The 21,080-nt window shown below is 42.0% G+C and overlaps 1 protein-coding gene across 3 annotated transcripts in view; it reads right to left on the bottom strand.

Annotated features, from left to right (window-relative positions):
- The window catches only part of LOC138744625 (anoctamin-9-like), a 121,776-nt gene that overhangs the window by 45,449 nt on the left and 55,247 nt on the right, over positions 1-21,080 (bottom strand). For all 3 annotated transcript variants that reach the window (XM_069901064.1, XM_069901082.1, XM_069901075.1), the window contains exons 17-19: positions 20,687-20,784; positions 11,478-11,617; positions 7,239-7,391 (exon numbers count right to left, since the gene is read on the bottom strand). In XM_069901064.1, the coding sequence (XP_069757165.1) occupies positions 7,239-7,391; positions 11,478-11,617; positions 20,687-20,784 (391 nt within the window). The remainder of the gene's footprint in view (positions 1-7,238; positions 7,392-11,477; positions 11,618-20,686; positions 20,785-21,080) is intronic.

The raw sequence follows: 21,080 nt of genomic DNA, 5'->3' as shown, positions 1-21,080 counted from the left end.
AATACTAGAGCGCATCGGATGTCCCCCAAAGTTCCTCAACATGATTATCCAACTGCACGAAAACCAACAAGGTCGGGTCAGATACAGCAATGAGCTCTCTGAACCCTTCTCCATTAACAATGGCGTGAAGCAAGGCTGTGTTCTCACACTAACCCTCTTTTCAATCTTCTTCAGCATGATGCTGAACCAAGCCATGAAAGACCTCAACAATGAAGACGCTGTTTACATCCGGTACCACACGGATGGCAGTCTCTTCAATCTGAGGCGCCTGGAAGCTCACACCAAGACACAAGGGAAACTTGTCCGTGAACTACTCTTTGCAGATGATGCCGCTTTAGTTGCCCATTCAGAGCCAGCTCTTCAGCGCTTGACGTCCTGCTTTGCGGAAATATTATTGTTGTAAGATGATTAATATGAATGTTAGCACACTGATGCTGCCACAAAACACCAAAATTCATGACTTGTTCATGACAATAAATTCTGATTCTGAAAGAGCACAATGATCATCATGTACTTTATTTGATCTTCTATTTGTTAATTTAATCATAGAGTCCTACAACCTTACATGATCCATGCCAACCATTAGATACCCATTTATGGCAGCCCATTTATCAGCATTTGGTTCTTAACCTATTATGTCTTGCTGCTTGTCCAGATGCTTCTGTTTTTTTAAATTTTTAAATTTTTCACACTATGAACCATATTAACCAAAATACACACAAACATTTCCCTCTTGAATAATCACAGTGTCATTTTCTCCCCTTTTACTCCTCCCTTCCCTCCCTCCTTCCCACACCCCTCCCTACCCTCTAAATGTTCAACATATACAATAGAATAAACCATTAAACAATGTCATCACACAATGAAAATAAACAAGAAAATTGTGTCATCTACTTTTACATACTGGGTCAGTTAATTTCATCTTCTTCTCATTCTGTCATTTTAGGCGGTGGAGGTCCGCGGTAGGCCCTCTCTGTTGTCTTCCATGTACGGTTCCCAAATTTGTTTGAATATTGTGATGTAACTTTTTAAATTATATATTATTTTTTCCAATGGAATACATTTATTAATTTCTATGTACCATTGCTGTACTCTCAGGTTCTCTTCTGATTTCCAGGTTGACATTATATGTTTTTTTGCTACATCTAAGGCTATCATAATAAATATCCAAATTGAGGCCTAGTTCTTTACTTCTTATATTACTTAGAAGAAAGATCTCTGGATTTTTTGGTATGTTGCTTTTTGTGATTTTATTTAATACCTGATTTAGATCTTCCCAAAACTTTTCCACTTTCTCACATGCCCAAATTGCATGTATTGTTGTTTCCGTTTCCTTCTATCTGATACTGTTGGGTCCCATTTATTTAACTTTGGGGCATGGTATATAGCCTGTGTAACCAATTATATTGTATCATGCGTAACCTTGTGTTTATTGTATTTCTCATATGTTCCGGAGCATAGCTTTTCCTATTTTTCATTCTTTATCTTTATGTTTAGATTTTGTTCCCACTTTTGTTTGGGTTTACAGCTTATTTCATCGTTTCTTTCTCTTGCAGTTTGATGTACATGTCTGTTATAAATCTTTTAATTATCATTGTGTCTGTAATCACATATTCAAAGCTGCTTCCTTCTGGTAACCTCAGCCTGCTTCCCAATTTGTCCTTCAAGTAGGTTTTCAGTTGGTGGTATGCAAACATTGTACCATGAGGTCTTTGCCCTCAGACAGCTCCAAGAAAAGTGCAGAGAACAAAACAAAGGACTCAACATCACCTTTGTTGACCTCACCAAAGCCTTCGACACCGTGAGCAGGAAAGGGCTTTGGCAAATACTAGAGCGCATCGGATGTCCCCCAAAGTTCCTCAACATGATTATCCAACTGCACGAAAACCAACAAGGTCGGGTCAGATACAGCAATGAGCTCTCTGAACCCTTTTCCATTAACAATGGCGTGAAGCAAGGCTGTGTTCTCGCACCAACCCTCTTTTCAATCTTCTTCAGCATGATGCTGAACCAAGCCATGAAAGACCCCAACAATGAAGACGCTGTTTACATCCGGTACCGCACGGATGGCAGTCTCTTCAATCTGAGACGCCTGCAAGCTCACACCAAGACACAAGAGAAACTTGTCCGTGAACTACTCTTTGCAGACGATGCCGCTTTAGTTGCCCATTCAGAGCCAGCTCTTCAGCGCTTGACGTCCTGCTTTGCGGAAACTGCCAAAGTGTTTGGCCTGGAAGTCAGCCTGAAGAAAACTGAGGTCCTCCATCAGCCAGCTCCCCACCATGCTTACCAGCCCCCCCACATCTCCATCGGGCACACAAAACTCAAAACGGTCAACCAGTTTACCTATCTCGGCTGCACCATTTCATCAGATGCAAGGATCGACAATGAGATAGACAACAGACTCGCCAAGGCAAATAGCGCCTTTGGAAGACTACACAAAAGAGTCTGGAAAAACAACCAACTGAAAAACCTCACAAAGATAAGCGTATACAGAGCCGTTGTCATACCCACACTCCTGTTCGGCTCCGAATCATGGGTCCTCTACCGGCATCACCTACGGCTCCTAGAACGCTTCCACCAGCATTGTCTCCGCTCCATCCTCAACATCCATTGGAGCGCTTTCATCCCTAACGTCGAAGTACTCGAGATGGCAGAGGTCGACAGCATCGAGTCCACGCTGCTGAAGATCCAGCTGCGCTGGGTGGGTCACGTCTCCAGAATGGAGGACCATCGCCTTCCCAAGATCATGTTATATGGCGAGCTCTCCACTGGCCACCGTGTCAGAGGTGCACCAAAGAAAAGGTACAAGGACTGCCTAAAGAAATCTCTTGGTGCCTGCCACATTGACCACCGCCAGTGGGCTGATATCGCCTCAAACCGTGCATCTTGGCGCCTCACAGTTTGGCGGGCAGCAACCTCCTTTGAAGAAGACCGCAGAGCCCACCTCACTGACAAAAGGCAAAGGAGGAAAAACCCAACACCCAACCCCAACCAACCATTTTTCCCCTGCAGCCGCTGCAACCGTGTCTGCCTGTCCCGCATCGGACTTGTCAGCCACAAACGAGCCTGCAGCTGACGTGGACTTTTACCCCCTCCATAAATCTTTGTTCGCGAAGCCAAGCCAAAGAAAAAGAGACCATGAGTGATACCATATTTGTACTTAATTTGTTCAAAAGATAATAAATTTTTTCCCAAAAAACAATTTTTTATTCTTTTGATTCCTTTTCTCTCCAATTCTTTGAAGGAAAGGTTATCTATTGTGAAAGGGATTAGTTGATTTTGTGTCAATAATAATTTTGGTAGTTGATAATTTGTTTTTTTCCTTTCTACATGAATCTTCTTGACCAGATGCTTCTTAAATGTTACGAGACAGTAGGCACTTTCAGGTGGCCAATTGCCCCGCATGTAAAGCCGCATGTTTAGACAATATGCGGCTGTTTTGAGGCCACCTGAATGTGCAGGAGGCGCTCTTGATGCGAGCTAGGTAACCCTCCTCCAAGAGGGATAATCAGCTCAGCTCAGTGGCTCCCCCAGCCACCTGAATGCAGCTGGCTGAAAGTGGATGTTAAAGGGTCAGGCTGCTGATCAGAGCTGACCCTGGGCAGGAGACGGAGTGTGCTCAGAGCCGCATCCTGTGCAGATGTGTCCTTCAGGTGGCCAGCGTTGCATTTTAAACACTGCCACCTGAACGACAATTTAAAGGGCCGCTTCTGCTTCTTCAGGCGCATTCTTAGCGTAGAATGCACCTGAAAAACCCTACTGTCTTCTGATCAGTGGTGTGATGAACGGTTTAGTGCTGAGTCTCTTTTGTTATTTTAACTATTTGGATGAGAATGTTAATGATTAAAGCATTCAGATGACACCAATATTGGTGGTTTAGTGGGTATTGAAGGTTGCAACAGGGTCTAGATTGACTGGGAAAGTGGGCAATGCAATAGCAAACATAATTTAACTCAGATAAGAAAAGTGTTGCATTTTGGAAAGTTAACCTAGGGCAGTGCCCTCAGGAGTGTGTTGAATAGCAAAGAGTTCAAGTGCAAAGTTCCCTAAAAGTGAGGACATAGAAAGGAAGGTGTATGCAAAGGGCAAAAAAAATAAATGTTTTATTTCTCCTTGGTTCATACACCAAAAGAGCTCATCTGGTTCAGTATAAAGCGGCTATTTCTTGATTTCAATAAACAATATATTTTTAAACAATACCAGTAGTTAGACAGAGAACAGAACAGCCTTGTATGCCATCAAATAAGAAGTAACAGGGAAAAAGTTCCTTCTTTGGTTTATATTTAGGCCGAAGGATACAAGGGTAGATGCATGGAAAAATACTGAAAGCAGTTGTTTAGGTTGAAGAGGTATAAAAAGGATAATGCCTTTTGCACAGGATGACTCAACCTTAGATTGGGTTGTGACCAGTGACAGGATGGGCAAGGGTGAGTTGCAGCAAATAGGGGAGGACTGCCAAGCACCTGGGGTTCCCTTTGGCATTCTATTGGATTGTTTAACAAATAATCTTTTTACCTTGCATGCTTACAGGTATTATTTATTCTTCCCTCAAATATTTAGAAATGATATATACACCTTTGACATGTATCGAGTATCTCCTTTGATTGCTATATCTGGCACCTATGGGAATTGGTAGATGCCAGCTAAGTATATTTTCTGGTTGCTTGAGACTGACACCCACAATGCCTAACTAATACTCCTACATTCACCCTTTGGGCTCCATGCCCCAGTTTTCCAGGACTACAAACAATCATATGTACTCTGTGCCCCGGTTTTGTTGGACTACCAACAAGTGCATATGCTCCATATCCTGGTTTTGCAGGACTACCAACAAGTGCAATATACTCCATGTTCCAGTTTCCTGGTTTTGTGGGACTACCAACAAGCACATATAGTGTGTGTCTTGGTTTTGCTGGACTACAATCACATATACTCTTCTTCTTTTTCTTTGGCTTGGCTTCGCGGACGAAGATTTATGGAGGGGTAAATGTCCACATCAGCTGCAGGCTCGTTTGTGGCTGACAAGTCCGATGCGGGACAGGCAGACACGGTTGCAGCGGTTGCAAGGGAAAATTGGTTGGTTGGGGTTGGGTGTTGGGTTTTTCCACCTTTGTCTTTTGTCAGTGAGCCACTTGGTGGTTTGTATAGGTGTTTGTACTGTAAAGTGTATCTTTGCAAAAACTGGGGTAAAATCAGCTGCTTCACCAAATTTCACATCAAGAAAAAATACTGGAAGTCAAAATAAGGAGATTCAAAATTGTTGTTAGAGTATAATTGGACTATGTAGGGTATGAACAGGACAGTGTCTGGCCAGATATAATTTGGTTAATTTGAGCATAGCAACTAACTCTGGTTTACCCATGGACCCAGTCTGGAGTATAAATTATGAAAGGTTAAAATTGGCCAGAGTCCAGTGTTAAGAATAAATAATTTAAAAGACAAAAACACTATACTGTATTTATACTGAACAAACCTCACTGCATCTGCAGATTCCTCCCCCTCCACGGAGCTGCCCAAAAGTCAAAAATTAGCATTCTAGACGAATCAACCCCCACCTCAATTTACAGATAAAGCCTCTGACCATGGCAGCTTTTACTAAGGAGACATTTTAAGTACATCAACCTGCACTTCATCCTGGGTGATACCATTACTATTTCAGACAACTTCATTCAAACACCTGCTTCGAGCAAGCACAACCAAGACAGTCCACTTGCTGAATATTTGCTCCCATCTTCACTGAAGGTTTATGTGTTACTTCAGAGAACATTTATTTTTACAATTTTAAACTTGCATATTTTTACTCATTATCTTATTCTTATTTAATTTTTTTTTAATTATTTTCCTTGATTTTTTTGCCAGTTGCTTGAATTCTGGATACCAGAGGTTTTTCCCATAGCTCTTGTTGAAATAGGAAAGAACAAGGAACAAACAATGAAATTGTTCATTACAAAATTGGTGCAGTCGGCAGGATTCAGCACAATGTTTAACAAACAAAAACAGGTGGGATGCAATATAGTGCACTTGCCTTCATCAGCTGAGGATGTTACTTTACAAAAAAAATGGTCAGGCCCCACTCAGAGTAGTGTGTGTAATTTTGGTCACCAAGCGATAGCAAGGATATGTTCAAACTAGAGAGAGTGTAGAAATCATTGACAAATGAGTTCCCTGGATTGATGTGTTTGAGTTATCAAGAGAGATTGGATAGGCTTAGGTCTGTTTTCCCTGGAGCTGAGAGGAGACAAGATAGAAGTATATAAAGAGGCAATAGATAGAAGAGATAACCAGTGACTCTCTTACATGGTAAAGGTGTCCAAAACTTAAGGCCTTGGGATAAAAGGAGATTTGAGCAGCAAATCTTTTCAAACAAAAACAGTAGTTTTACCTAGAATGAATTGCTAAAGGTGGTAGAGACAGGAACAATAACAAAATTTAAGAAGCATCCTGATAGGTACTTGAATGAACAGAGGACCAAATAATAAAGCTATAATGCGACCAAATGGAATTAGTAGAGATAGACCTGGTCAGCACATATGCAATGGGCCAAAAGCACAGTTTATCTGCTGACGCCTCTGATTCTATGACGACCTGCCTCCACTACTTTATTGCATTCCAGACTGCAGATATCCTCTTGGTGAAAAAAATAAATATTCCCTCAAACTCTTACTCCCCACTTTAAACCTCTGCCCTATGATCTTAGACAATTCTGCTGAGGAAGGTATTTTTCACCATCTATGCCACTCAACTTTGTATCTCTCACTCATGTTCCCCTACAGCCTCCTCTACTCCCCTGCAAATTCCTGGCAAATCTCTTCTGGACTCTCTCAAAATATAAATTTCTGTCCATTGATGCGGCAACCAGTACTACCCACAATATTCCAGCTGTGGCCTAACCAATATTTTACCACCAACTGTATGAAGACAGTTGAACAATATGACTGGGTGCATTATAAAAGCATGATTCTTCCAATTAATTTTCTTCTTTTATCCTAACTTGAGAAATGCTCAATACCCAAAACTAAACAGATCAATCTTCCCCTAAATACAAAGAATCACAGAAATGCAGCTGGCTCACAGCACAGATAATACTTGCTACCAATTTTGCACTATTGATTTGTCTGGCATACAATAAGATTTTGTGTGATTTGAACTAAGATCAATTCATACCTTGTCAAGGATACACACAAATTAATTGTCATACAACTGAATAAAATAAATATCAGTCATCAAAATCTTACCAATATCTTTTGCTTTCCGTGGTATTGGTCGTTTAAGATGCCAAATCATCTTTCTGGCATCCAATCGAATTTCAAATAGGTTATTCAGAAAAGCTAGTAAAGGAGCCAATGGAAAGGCTGCAACAAATATGGTGATGAAACCATACTGAATTGCTGAAAAAGAAATTAGATAGAAAAGCTGTCACAAAACAACAAATCAAGAGCCAAAATTCATTGTAAGGACTCAAGTAATGGTCAGTTGGCAAAGCACTAGAGGCTACCACTCATTAATGAAGACATGTCCCTGCGCTGCACTTGATGGCTCAAGAAACGAGAATCAAGAGAAAGGAGGACAAATATAGTATCCAAATAAATCTACTTGCAATAAAGAGATCGGGATTCTCTCTGACAATTTTGCGATGTGATCCTCAGAGGCTGCATCTAATCGCAGGCACTGAAAAGCTCATTAGCACTGGTATTACACATGCTCAAACAACACAAATTTTAGTACTGGTGATATTTTCAATCACATTGATTTAAATGACAATAGTCATCATTCATTGGCAAAAGTAACTTTTATTAACACTAAAGGCTCAAAAAGAATGTAATTTAAAAGATTAATTACACTAAAATGTCTTCATAGGCAGACAGTTGCACACTATTCTACAAGATTACATACTTAAAATATGAACCTTTCTTTCTTTTTCATCACTTGAATTAAAACAGCCTACCAATATCCATTTTCCATTGTGGAGAATATAAGCATGCAAAACATGAATATCTGGTACCAGACATATTGACAAAACAATGTCATAAAAAGCATACAATGGCTAAACATCCAATTACTTTCATCCAAATGTCATAGGGAGCTACATTCTAACTTATGCATCTCCAAGGAGCAACGTTTCAACAAGGCATTTCTCATTTACATCTATGATGCCTTAAAATCTCAAATACAAGATCACACTCATGGTTGCACTAGTCTCACAATTAAAGTTAAAGTAATCTTCACTCTCAACTTCATTGCCTCAATATCATTCTTGCATATTTGCTCAAAAATGACATCTTCAATTTTCAGGTTATGACTATATTTTGAAGTTCGTGGACGTTTCCTATCTATATGAGCAGACTCAATTAACTTTTACATCAGCCCAATCCTGTCTATCAGGATTTGCTGCTACTTCAGGCTTCTGCCAGGTGTAGGTATTCATAGATTCCATACATGTCCTCAGTGATCTCTTTGTAGGTTCTTGCTAGACGTGCCTGACTACGGAACTGGAGGGTTGTCATAAAATAGGGGTGGCCAAACTTGCTTAATGCAAAGGCCACATTTGATAAACTTTAGATGTTTGAGAGCCGCAAGATATGAAAAAAAACTATTACATACACGTTTTACTCTTACATGCACATTTTGTGACAAAAAAATTATATAAATATTAAAAAATACATGTACATAATAATATTTATTCATATTGCAGTTTTTAAACTGCTAATTTGTATTAGTTTTGATAATCAAAAAGTACACATACAGTATAGTCAAATTTTGTGGACCAATTTTTAATTTTAATTTTAGACATACAGCATGGTAATAGACATTTTGGCCCACAAGACCGTGCCACTCAATTTAACCTACAGTAGGAGGAAACCGGAGCACCTGGAGAAAACCCACGCAGACATGGAAGAACGTAGTAACTCCTTGCAGACAGCGCAGGATTTGAATCCTGGTCCAGTCCTGATCACTGGCACTGTAAAGGCATTGCACTAACTGTTATGTCAACTGTGCTGCCCAAAGGGTAAAATTTAAGAGGTTGACTATTACATGCATACTACCTTTGACCGTAGTAAGTACCTGCATCGTTCAGGGGTCGGATGGGCAGCCGGGACCGCGTGGTAAGTCTGCGTCAGAAGCTCAGATGGATGGGCTGGTGGCAAGGACCGGTGGTAAGTGTGTATTCGAGGCGTCAAGAGCTCAGATGAGTGGCTGGCCAGGGCCTGGGCAAGAGTTTGCAGGCGGGTCGGACTCTTGCCTAGGTCCTGGCTGCCCTCCAATCTGAGCTCACAATGTCTGGCTGTGGACAACTGGCGCACAATTACAAGCCACGTGCTCTAAAACTACAATTATGCTTATATGATTCCTGTCTCAGCCAAGATATTTTCACGAGCCGCACATTAAAAGTCAAAGAGCCTCATGTGGCTTGTGAGCTGCTGTTTGGCCACCCCTGCCATAGACCCTTGTGCTGTCCTGGAGGTGCTGCAAGCCACCAGTTTCTCAAGCTCCATCTTCATAAACGTATCCACAGGAACCACAGATATTGCTACCTGCAGCTACTGGAGAGCGATGATGTTTTGGAGAGTAATGAATTCTTAGCTTCATGTCCAAGAAACCATTAAAAGCATTCCTCAATAGATCCACTGCCTGACAATGCAGAGTTCAGTTTTGACCTTTGTAATTGCCTGTACACAGTTTTCATGTTTGTCCTGTGACTTTCTGGGCTTTCCTACAGGTTTGGAAGATGCTGTCAGAAACCCAGAGATACACAGGAAACTGCAGATGCTGAAATTTGGACCAACACCTGCTGGAGGAACTTAATGGGTCAAGCAGCATCAGGAGGTGAAATGAGAAATTAATTTATTAAGCAAATTATTTTGGAAAACTTTGAAAGCAATAATAAATACATTAACTAAGATACATCCTGGTATTCAAGTTTGTAAATCCCAATGGTTTTGGCTGGCTTATCAGGTTCAGTTTCCTGCAATCCCTTGAAATACACCAGGCTATTTTCCACACTCCCTTTAAACTACTGGAGTCCAGTTTCCAATGCTCCATTTAAACTCATCGTTCACTAGAATAAAAATATTATTCTATCTATCATTTTTTTAAATGAAATAAAATTTTTCAGGGATCTTAAAATGAATAATATGCAAATGATTGAAAAGTTATTTATTTTAGGTAGGAAATACAACAGGCCCTTCCAGCCTGTAATGCCCAATTACACCCACATGACTAATTAACCAACTAATCCCTTATGTTTTTGGAGTGTAGGCGGAAACCAGAGAAAACCCACTTAGGCAAAAGGAATCAGTGGTAGATTCAAACCAGGGCCTCTGGCACTGTGATAGCATTGCACTAACCCCAACATCACAGGTACTGTCTCAGCACCAGGAATTGTTATTTTCCAAGCCTGTTCATCACAAGGGGTACTAAAATACAGGGAGTTTTACTTTAAGTCTACTAGTGGCCCTAACATCTATCATTATAAAGTTCTTTGAGAGCTTGGTTTTGCAGCAAATCAACTCCTATCTCAGGAAAGCCTTGGACACACTTCAGTTTGTCTATAACCACAACAGGTCAATGGCAGATACCCATCTTGCTGGCCTTCCCATCTGCATTAGATCACCTAGACCGCAGAAATACCTGTTAGGCTGTTGTTCAACCTGAAAAACCAATGATCATTTTAAAGTATTTGGGATTCTGTCCATACCTCTCCAATGGGATCCTTGACTTCCTCAATGGTAAATCCCAATCAGTGAGAATAAGCAGCAACATCTCCTCCACACTGACCATCAACCAAAGAACACAAAGGCTGCATGCTTAGTCCCCTCCTCTATTCCCTGAACACTCATGACTGTGCAGCCAAGTTAAGCTCCCACTCAATCTATAAGTTCACTGATGACCCCACCAGTGTCAGCTGAATAACTGGAAATGATGAGTCAGGATACAGAATGCAGATCAAGAACCTGGTTGGATAGTGCCAGAACAACATCTTGTCACTAAGGCCAAGAAGCCTATTAATGACTTTAGGAAAGAGAGGCCTATGGACCATGCACTTTCTCCATTGATGGAATGGAAACAGAGAACCTTCAAGCTCCTTGGGATCTATATTTCAGAATACCTTTCCTGGCACACCAACGCCTCTAATTTCTAAAGAATTTGAGGAGATTTTTGCATGCCGTCGGATATTCTATCAAACTTTGACAGGGGCGCTGTGAAAATTATACTGTCGAGTTGTATCACAGTCTGGTTTGGAAATTCAAATACTCAAGAATGCAGAAAGTAACACACAGCCCTATCAATCACATCTCCCATCCAGTGCAAACACCCATGTGAGGCCGTGCCTCAAGAAGGCAGTTAACATTATAGAGGACTCATATCACCTCACAACAATAATCAGACTTTAAATTCTGCAATGAATTATATACTTTTCCAAAACATCATAGTTATCGTAAATAAAGGAATGTGTTTAAAATGGCAAGGCTTACCCATTTCTAAAAACTCTTTGAACATAGAATAGGAGTTGAAGTCACATAAATTATAATTCCTAATCCAATGCTTAGTTACATCCTCTACATTGTCATTTGAGAATATTTTCTGAGATTTATTCCATTTATATTTTAAGTATCTGTAAAACATAGATAAATAAAAGTACACAGATGTAAGCATATTTAAGCTCAAATTGTGCATTCTAAGTAAAATACAATTGGTACTTCTAAAACAATACAACAATTCAGAAATCCAATTTTTACCAGAAGTATGCGTCTGAGAAGGCATTTACTGTTTGCTCCAATTATGGTAAGCTAACCACATGCAACATGTGCTTTGTTTATAAATTATATTCATTTTGTTTGCTGTCAACATTTCAGTGACAAGAGCTTCTTCAGGATTGAGGGGATATAGGAGCAGTGAACTGGTATTCATTGGTAAGGTGTTGTCCTGATGGCTGGCCCCGCCTCCCAGCTCCACCCCCATCTGCCCACATGTAACCCTGGTTTCCCACCTAATCCCAGAACCCTTCTGAAGACTACTTTTGAACCCTTGCCTTAGTCATGAGTTAATAAAAGCGTTTGTTCTCCCTCCAGTCGTGAGAGCTTTTATTCACACTACAATAGCTTTAAAGCAGCTATTCTCAACTTTTTTTCAGCCATGGCTCTATTAGAACTCCTTGCCAAGGACTCTGCTCAAAGTTTATGGGCCCCTTTCCTGTGAAGTAGTCAACTTTTGGTTTCTTCTCTACTGACAACATAAAAAGTATCAAAAATATGAAATGTTACACAAGGCGAAAAGAAAACAAGGGTTTGACTAAAATGTACTGTGGCCCCCAGGAAGGCTGTAGGCCCTTTGTTGAAAACAGCTGCTTTAAAGCAGCTAACACCTTGAAAAGTAAAGTAGAATTTTCTGAGGTAAACCAACTAAAAGAATTCATAAAGGAGCAACTGGACACCAAGATTCAGTACAATAATGCTATGAAGAAGGGAATCATTATTTTTACATCTAGAATGCATGTGGTGCACTGTTAGCCAGAATCAGACACACACAAAGATAGAGACTGTACAACAGGCTTTAATCCACAAACACTTCCACAGAGCCAGGCTGGCTGTGGCTGCAGCAACTCTGAGTGAGGCCTCGGGAGGCCAGCGCAGGCTTATATCCCTGAGGGTGATTGACACCCGACTGGGTGGGGCTTGATCCATTCAGGTCGACTGATTGACAGCCGGCCGGCCAGGTGTTGTCCTGTCCCCTTTGCACTCCTGCAGGTACAGAGGTTGCCCCCTGCAGAAGGCTGGTGGTGTACCACCACTGTGCAAGAAAATCTTTAATGATTAATTGAAGGGAAGAGGAATTTGCAGAGGTTTCGTTATGACACTTTGGCAAATCTCTACAGATGTGTAGTGAAAAATGTGCTGTCCAGCTGCATCATGGCCTGCATCATGGCCTGCATCATACCTCTGAGTGGAAAGCCCTGCAAAAAGTAGTGGACACAGCCCAGTACATCACAAGTAAAACTCTCCCCACTATCAAGAAAATGTATATGTAATGCTGCTGTTGGAGACCAGCAGCTATCATCAATGATCCTCGCCACCCAGGACTCCAACGCTGGATAAAATCAGCTATCACCCAATTTTAAAAGCTAAAATTCCTGTCAAAACATTTTGTGCTGAATTCAGCCACATCAATACAATGACCACATTGAAAACAATCCCATTTACTCTCCAACAATTATTACACCATATTTTTCTGAACTTTTGTAGCCCTAAGCTTACATGTTCACAATCATTACAACCTACATTCACTCAAAAATTATAAAATATCAGACGCCACTACAAAACAGTCATGTTTTACAAATACTTCTGAATAACTATGTTCAGGAGAGAGCAACAATCAACAAGCTAATAGAACAGACTATGGGCAACCACAGAGAATTAAGCAAAGTGAATGCTCCATGAAAAAACAAACACAGCAAAAGAAAACACTGGCTAGATGTCAATGAACTGGAATCTAACTGAAGGTATGATGCAGGCCACTCACTTTAACACAAATCACTATACCTTTAATTCAGCTAGATTTAAACATCCCTGCAACATCCTTTCAAATACTCAGAAATCAACAAACAGGTATATTCGAAAGCTCGCACCATATCAATGGGACAACGTGGTCAATATGGGCGCATACCCGATCGCCCACCCGACACACCCTACGACATAGAAGGAAGCTGCTGGCTGCTACTTGCCTCGACCATTGGGGAGCAATGACTCAGACCCCGAGATGGTCCTAGCATCCACCACCTTAAAAGGGAACATTCCCCATGGACTTGGGTGCTCAATGATGGACATCACTGTCAATGGGAAGCTAACAAAATGGCTGTTCGATAGCAGTACTACTGAGAGCTTCTATCCCACAAACTTTTCCATCGCTTTCACTGCCCAGGACCGCTCCATCATGGCCCTCGGGCACTGGTCAGTGGAATTGACAGTGGTGGGGGGGGGGGGGGGAGAATAGAACATACCAAGGGTTCAGGCTCTTGGTCATGCCCCAGCTCAATGACCCAATCCTCTTAGGGTTGGACTTCCAGTGCCACCTCCAAAGCCTTACCCTTGCATTCAGTAGGCCCCAACCCCCACTCCACAGCACACAGCCCTGCGACTTCCCCCAATCCACCCGAGGCCTCTCCATGCTACGAGTAGCCCCTCCCGCCCTCTTCAACTACCATGCATCAGTTTGCAAGTCCATAGCTGCCAAGAGCAGGCATTATTGTGTGGCCGACAGGGCCTTCATTAAGGCAAAAGTGAGGCAACTTCTGGCGGTATCATAGGGCCCAGCACCTGTTCCTGGAGAGCCCAAGTCCTAGTGGTAAAAGGAGGTAACAAACCAAAGATAGTAATCAATTCTAGCCAGACCATAAACCAATATGCCCAACTGGACGCCTACCCCCTACCCCGAATAGTCGACATATTCAGATAGCCCGCTATAAGGTTTTCTTGACAATTGACCTAAAGATCGGTTCCCAATCCATGCCCGGGATAAACCATACACCACCTTCGAGACAGACAGTTGCCTCTACCAGTTCCACCAAGTCCTGTTTGTGGTCACTAAGGGGGTTCTCTGTTTTCCAGCGGGAGATGGACCGCATGGTAGACCAGCACAACCCAAGAGCGACCTTCCCGTACTTGGACAATATCATCATCTGCAGCCACGACCAGCAGGACCATGATGACTACCTGGAGAGATTTCTCTAGATGGTCGAGGAGCTGAACCTCACTTACAACAAAGAGAAGTGTATGTTAAGCACCACCCGCCCTGCCATTATAGGGTACATTGTGGAACATAGTGTCATCGGTCCTGACCCAGAACACATGCGTCCACCAAAGGAAATGTCTCTCCCCTACACACTCAAGGCCCTCCGCAGGTGCCTTGGGCTTTTCTCCTATTACTACCAGTGGGTCCCCCATTTTTCGGACAAGGTCCGCCCACTGTCCAAAGCCACCACCTTTTCCCACCCCCCCTGAGGAGCAAGCAGCTTTCACTCACATCAGGCAGGACATCGCCAATGCCATGATGCATGCCATGGACGAGGACACCCCATTCCAGGTGGAGTGCGATGCCTCTGATGTTGCCCTCGCGGTCACCCTCAACCAAGGTGGGGAGGGCGACCTGTGGCCTTCTCCAGGACCTTCCACGGTTCCGAGCTTGGGCACTCTGCCATTGAAAAGGAAGCCCAGGCAATTGTGGAAGGGGCCCACCACTGGCGCCACTAACTGGCAGGTAGGAGGTTCACCTTCCTCACTGGCCAATGCGCAGTGGCTTTCATGTTCAGCACCACCCATAAAGGCAAGATGAAGAACGATAAGACCTTGCGCTGGAATCCAGACCATGACTGAGTCATGCAGGGTCTGTGCGGAGTGCAAACCGCGCTTCTTCCACCTGCCACAGGCCCACTTCGTCAAGGTCACTCGACCCTTCGAACAGCTTAGCATCGACTTCAAGGGCCCCCTGACTTCCACGAACAAGTACGTCTACTTTCTCACGGTCGTAGATGAATATTCCCGTATTCCCTTCGCCATCCCTTGCCCTGATACCTCCACAGCCACCATTATCAGGGCACTGATGCAGATCTTCACCATGCTCGGATACCCAGCATTCATCCACAGTGATTGGGGGGTCCGGCTTCATGAGTGAAGCCAGTACTTGGTAGCGGGAGGCACTGCGGCTAGTTGCACGACTAGCTACAACCCAAGGGGCAACAGGCAGGTGGAACGCAAAAACAGGGTGATCTGGAAGGCAGTCCACCTGGCACTGAGGTCCAAAGGCTGAACCGTTGAATATTGGCAAAAGGCTATCCCTGAGGCACTCCATGTCATTAGGTCGCTCTTGTGCACGGCTATTAATCAGACCCCTCACAAGTGCCTTTTCTCATTCTCCCAGCTTGGCTCACATCTCCGGGACTGGTACTCCTCTGCTAACACATGAGAGCCCACAAGTCTGACCGCCTGGTCGAGCAGGTGCTCCTCCTCCATACCAACAAGAACTATGCCTATGGGGAGACCAATACCCTTAAGTGTAAAGCCCTGCAAAAGGGAGTGGACACAACCCAGGACATCACAGGCACAACTCTCCCCACTACTGAGAGCATCTATGGGGAACGCTGCCATCGGAGAGCAGCAGCAATCATCAAGGATCCACACCACCCCAGCACATGCTCTGTTCTCACTGCTGCCATCAGGAAAGAGGTATAGGTGCCACAAGACCCACACCATCAGACTCCTCAACAACGTTTTATGAGGCAAGGTTAGCAGAGTTGGGACTTTTCACTTTGGAGCGCAGAGGATGAGAGGAGACTTGATAAAAGTTTACAAGATTATGAGAGGCATAGGTAGGATGGACAGCCAGCATATGTTTCCCAGGGCAGGATCAGCAAACACCAGAGGACATGTGTACAAAGTGAATGGAGGGAAATTTAGGGAAGACATCATGGTTAAATTGGTTTTTTTTTTACACGAGAGTTGTGGGTGCCTGGAATGGTGGTGGAGACTGAAACACCAGGGGCATTTAAGAGACTCTTAGACAGACACATGGATGAAAGGAAAATAGAGGGTTATGGGGTAGGGAGGGTCTAGTTTTTTTTGCAAGAAATATATGTGTCAACACAACATCAAAGGCCAAAAGGCCTGTACTCTGCTGTATTGTTCTATGTTCTAATATAGGCCAAGAGATATCAAACTCTCCTTGTATGGTAACCCTTTCATTCCCGGGATCCTTCTAGCGAACCTCCTTTGAACCCTCTCCAATGTCAGCACATTTTTTCTTAATGAGGAGCCCAAAACTGCTCACAATACTCCGTGATGTCTCACTAGTGCCTTATAAACCCTCAATATCACATCCCTGCTCTGGTATTTTCTTTCTCTTGAAATGAATGCTAGCATTGCATTTGCCTTCTTCAGCACCACCTCAACATGCAAGTTTACCTTCAGGCTATCCTGCACGGACACTCTCAGGTCCCTATGCATCTAGGTATTTTCAATTTTCTTCCCATTTAAAAAAATAGTCTACCCATTTATTTTTTCTACCGAGTGCATGTCCACACACTTTCCGACATTACATTTCATTTGCCACTTCTCTCTTCATTCTCTGAATCTGTCTAAATCCTTTTGCAGCCTTCCTATTTCCTCTTCACACCTGTTACTCCTAACTTTGTATCATCTGCAAACTTGGCCATAAAGCCACTCATGCCATAATACAAATTATTAATATACAGCATAAACAGCGGCCCCAACACCTACCCCTGTAGAATACCACAAACAACTGGCAGCCAATCAGGATATGATCCTTGTCTTCCAACTCTGCTTCCTGCCAATCAGCCAGTATATTTCCTGTTATACCATGGGCCCTCGTTATGTAGCCTCATGTGCGGAACCTTGTCAAATGCCTGCTGAAAATCCAAATGCACAACATTACATGCATCTTACTTATCCAGCCTGCTTGTCACTTCCTCAATGAATTCCAATAGGTTTGTCAAGCAAAAGTTTTCTTTATCTTGTCATGTGCCTCAAAGTACTCCATAATGTCTTCCTTTTCAATCGACTCATATATCTTCCCAACTACTGATGTCAGGCTAACCGGACTATAATTTCCTTTCTGCTGTCTTCCTCCCTTCTTGAATAGTGGGGTGACATTTGCAATTTTCCAGTCCTCTGGAACCATGTCAGAATCTACTGATCATTACTAATGCCTCCACGATCTCTAATGTCTCCTTTCAGGACCTGGGAATGCAATCCATCTGGTCTGGGAGACTTATCTACCTTTAGATCTCTTAGCTTTCTGAACACCTTTCTTGAAATAGTAACTGCCCTCAGTTACAATCCTTGAAACTCTTTGACTTCCAGCACATTGCTTGTGTCTTCCACAGTGAAGAATGATGCAAAATACGAATTTAGTTCCTCTAGCATCTCCTTGTCTCCCATTATTTCTTCTCTGGCATCATTTTCTAGTGGTCCTATATCTATTCTCACCTCTCTTTTATTTTTCATATATTGAAGAAGCTTTTTGTATCCTCTTTGATATTATTTGCAGGCCTACTTTCATACTTCATCCTTTCTCTCCTCATGAGTTTTTTTTAGCTATCTTCTGTAAGTTTTAAAAAAACTTCCCAATCCTCTAGCTTCCCATTAATTTTTTTCTTCCTTGTATAGCTTCTCTTTTTTTAAAACATTGGCTTTCACTTCCTGTGACTCAGCCACAGTTGTGACATTTTTCTATTTGAATATTTCCTCTTTTTTGGTATGTATTCATTTTGCATCTTTTCCATTTCTTGCAGAATCTCCATCCACTGCTGCTCTGCCATCTTCCCTACTATTGCTTCTTTCCATCTACTTTGGCCATTTCCTCTCACAAGCCACTGGAATTCCCTTTCCTCCTCTGAAATACTGACATATCTAATTTTATTATTTTCCTTGTTAAATCTCAAATTGAATGCAATCATGTTGTGATCACTTCCCCCTAAGATCTCTATTCACCTTGCGCACATTACACAAAGTCCAATCAGTACAGCCGATCCCCTCTTGGGCTCATCAAGAAGCTGTTTTAAAAGGCCATCCTATCGGCTTTCTTCAAAATTTCTCTCTTGTGGCCCAGTCCCAACTTGATTTTCCAAATCTACCAGCACGTTAAAATCCCCCATAACTACCATAACATTGTCATTTTCTATCTACTGTTTGGAAGTCTGTATACAACAGCCAATGGTGTCTTTGTACCCTTGTAATTCTATAACTTCTTATTGAATGTCATCTCTTTCTAGTGATTTAATGTTGTTCCTTTTTAACTCCATAAACTTACTTTGCAGAACCTCTATTGCACTCCTTCCTATGTAATTGGTACCAATATGTACCACAACTTCTGACTGATCACCCTGCCCCTTAAGAAAATTCTACACCCGCTCAGACATAACCTGGACCTGAACACCAAGGAGGCAACACACTAACCTGAAGTCTCTTTTGCGGCTGCAGAATCTGACTATCAAGTCCCTGATTATCGCTCTACCTGACCACCCTTCCCTTCCAAGGTTTAGAGCCGACCAAGGTGCTATTGGTTGGGCTTCTGCATGGCCAAGATAGGTCTTCCCCCCAGCTATACCCAAAGGAGTATACTTGTTGCTGAGGGGAATGGACACAGGGGTATCCTGCACTAACATCCTGTCCCCTTTCTCTCTCATGATTGTTACCCAGCTATCTTGCTCCTCTGTCCTAGTTATGATTGCATCCCTGCATCTTCTGTCTATCACCTCCTTCAGCCTCCCGAATGATCTGAAGTTCATTCATCTCCATCTGCAATTCCCTAAACAAATTGTCAGGTGTTGCAGTTTGCCACACCTTGCAGATGAAGTAATCAGGGATAGAGTTGGCTTCCCTGACTTTCTTCATTCTGCCCTGCCGTGGCTTCCATTCCCACTGTCTATTAAAGAGGAAAGAGTTAGAAAAACTTACCATTACCTTATCTTGAACTTACTCATGAACCTTCTCAGCCACTGCTTGCAGAAGCCTCGCCAGCAAAAGCCTCAAAGTCCCTCTCCTACACTGGGCACTCCATTTGAGTTTCCCCCTTTTTATTAGCTATAGCTATTTTGCCAATGCAGAAATTTAAATGAGTACTTTCCTCTGCCTCTGCTTTTCAATTGTTTTTAAACTGCTCGTCCCACCTCTCTCACTATTCCTGCTCACTCAGTCCCCGACTGTGAACAATGGAACTTGCACAAGGTTCAAGCAACCTCTCAGAGCAGTCACTCAATATCTGCTAGTCCAATGATGGAACAAATGCCCTGCAATTCCCTTGCATTTTACACTGAGAAATCTTTCCATGGAACCTTCTTGAGTTTACTGTGCCATTTTAGACATTTCACTGATTTTAAGTGAATAGTTAGAGAAATATAGGCAATTTAGTTAGATTACATCTATGGCATAAAGTTAAAATATATTTGTGTTTATTATGTGCAATTTTAAAGTGAATTTTTAAGAAAAAATTGTTCTAGAATATTTTTTGAACATCAGACATTCAAAAGGAACTGAAGATGTCAAAAGTTTAGTGAGTAAAGGTTGTTTACATTCCATCAGGCAGCTACTTGCAGTTAGAATGCTCTGCCTGCACAACAGTCTTGCCGCTTGTACTGACAAAATTGTAGCTTACTTTTGTCAAGTTGGCCAGAACCAATACATTTGCCACAAAATTAATATTTACTACTGTGTCTCATGATCTGTAACAAAGGTTTCACAGATGTTTTAGTTTTTAATCACTAGCATCTCATTAATTTAAAAGCTAATTCAGTTCATAACTGAAGGAATTTTTATGTAGCACATATCAGGCAACAACCAGGAAGAATCCTAAACTATGATTTACTACACACCTATTCATCCGAAAATATTAGATATTAAAATATAGTTTGTTATATGATGCTCTTGATGCCATTCATCATAAGATAACTGTATAAATTAATGAGCAATGATAGCTAGTAATATAATCTTATGTCTTAACTTGTACTCTAAGTGAAACAGGATAACATAAGATAATCTTCTAAATATTGGAATCCTTATGGTCTCGAACAATAAGATACAACTGAATTAATCTCAGTATTCTGTGATTACACATACTGAACAAAGTCTGCACTGTCCATTTAAAACAGATTTACTGCTACTGATGAAAAACTTACGGGGAAGCAAATTCCATGGTGGTGCTTAGCACCTGTTTCAACACCATTATAATAGACATTTGCAGAAAGAGATCCGTAATGCAGCCACTTGGATGACACTGGAAAGAATAATCAACCATTGTTGACAAATTCAAGATATTGAGCAGTCATAATGCACCATTTTAAATATTTAAACACAGAATGAACCTGATGGATACCGATTCTATAAAATAAAATCCTATGTGAAGAGATGATGTAAACAGAATCTAATGGCAGCGCAGTACCATCAATCTCCAGTAAAAAAAACAGTGCTGGAGAAACTCAGTAGGTCAAACTGCGTCCATTACATAGCAAAGGTAAAAATACATAACTGACATTTCGGCCTTGAGCCCTTCATCAAGGTATCATAACTGAC

Source organism: Narcine bancroftii, chromosome 1 (assembly GCF_036971445.1).
Source record: "Narcine bancroftii isolate sNarBan1 chromosome 1, sNarBan1.hap1, whole genome shotgun sequence".
Lineage (NCBI taxonomy): Eukaryota > Metazoa > Chordata > Chondrichthyes > Torpediniformes > Narcinidae > Narcine > Narcine bancroftii.
This window is presented reverse-complemented; position numbering and strand designations above follow the sequence as displayed.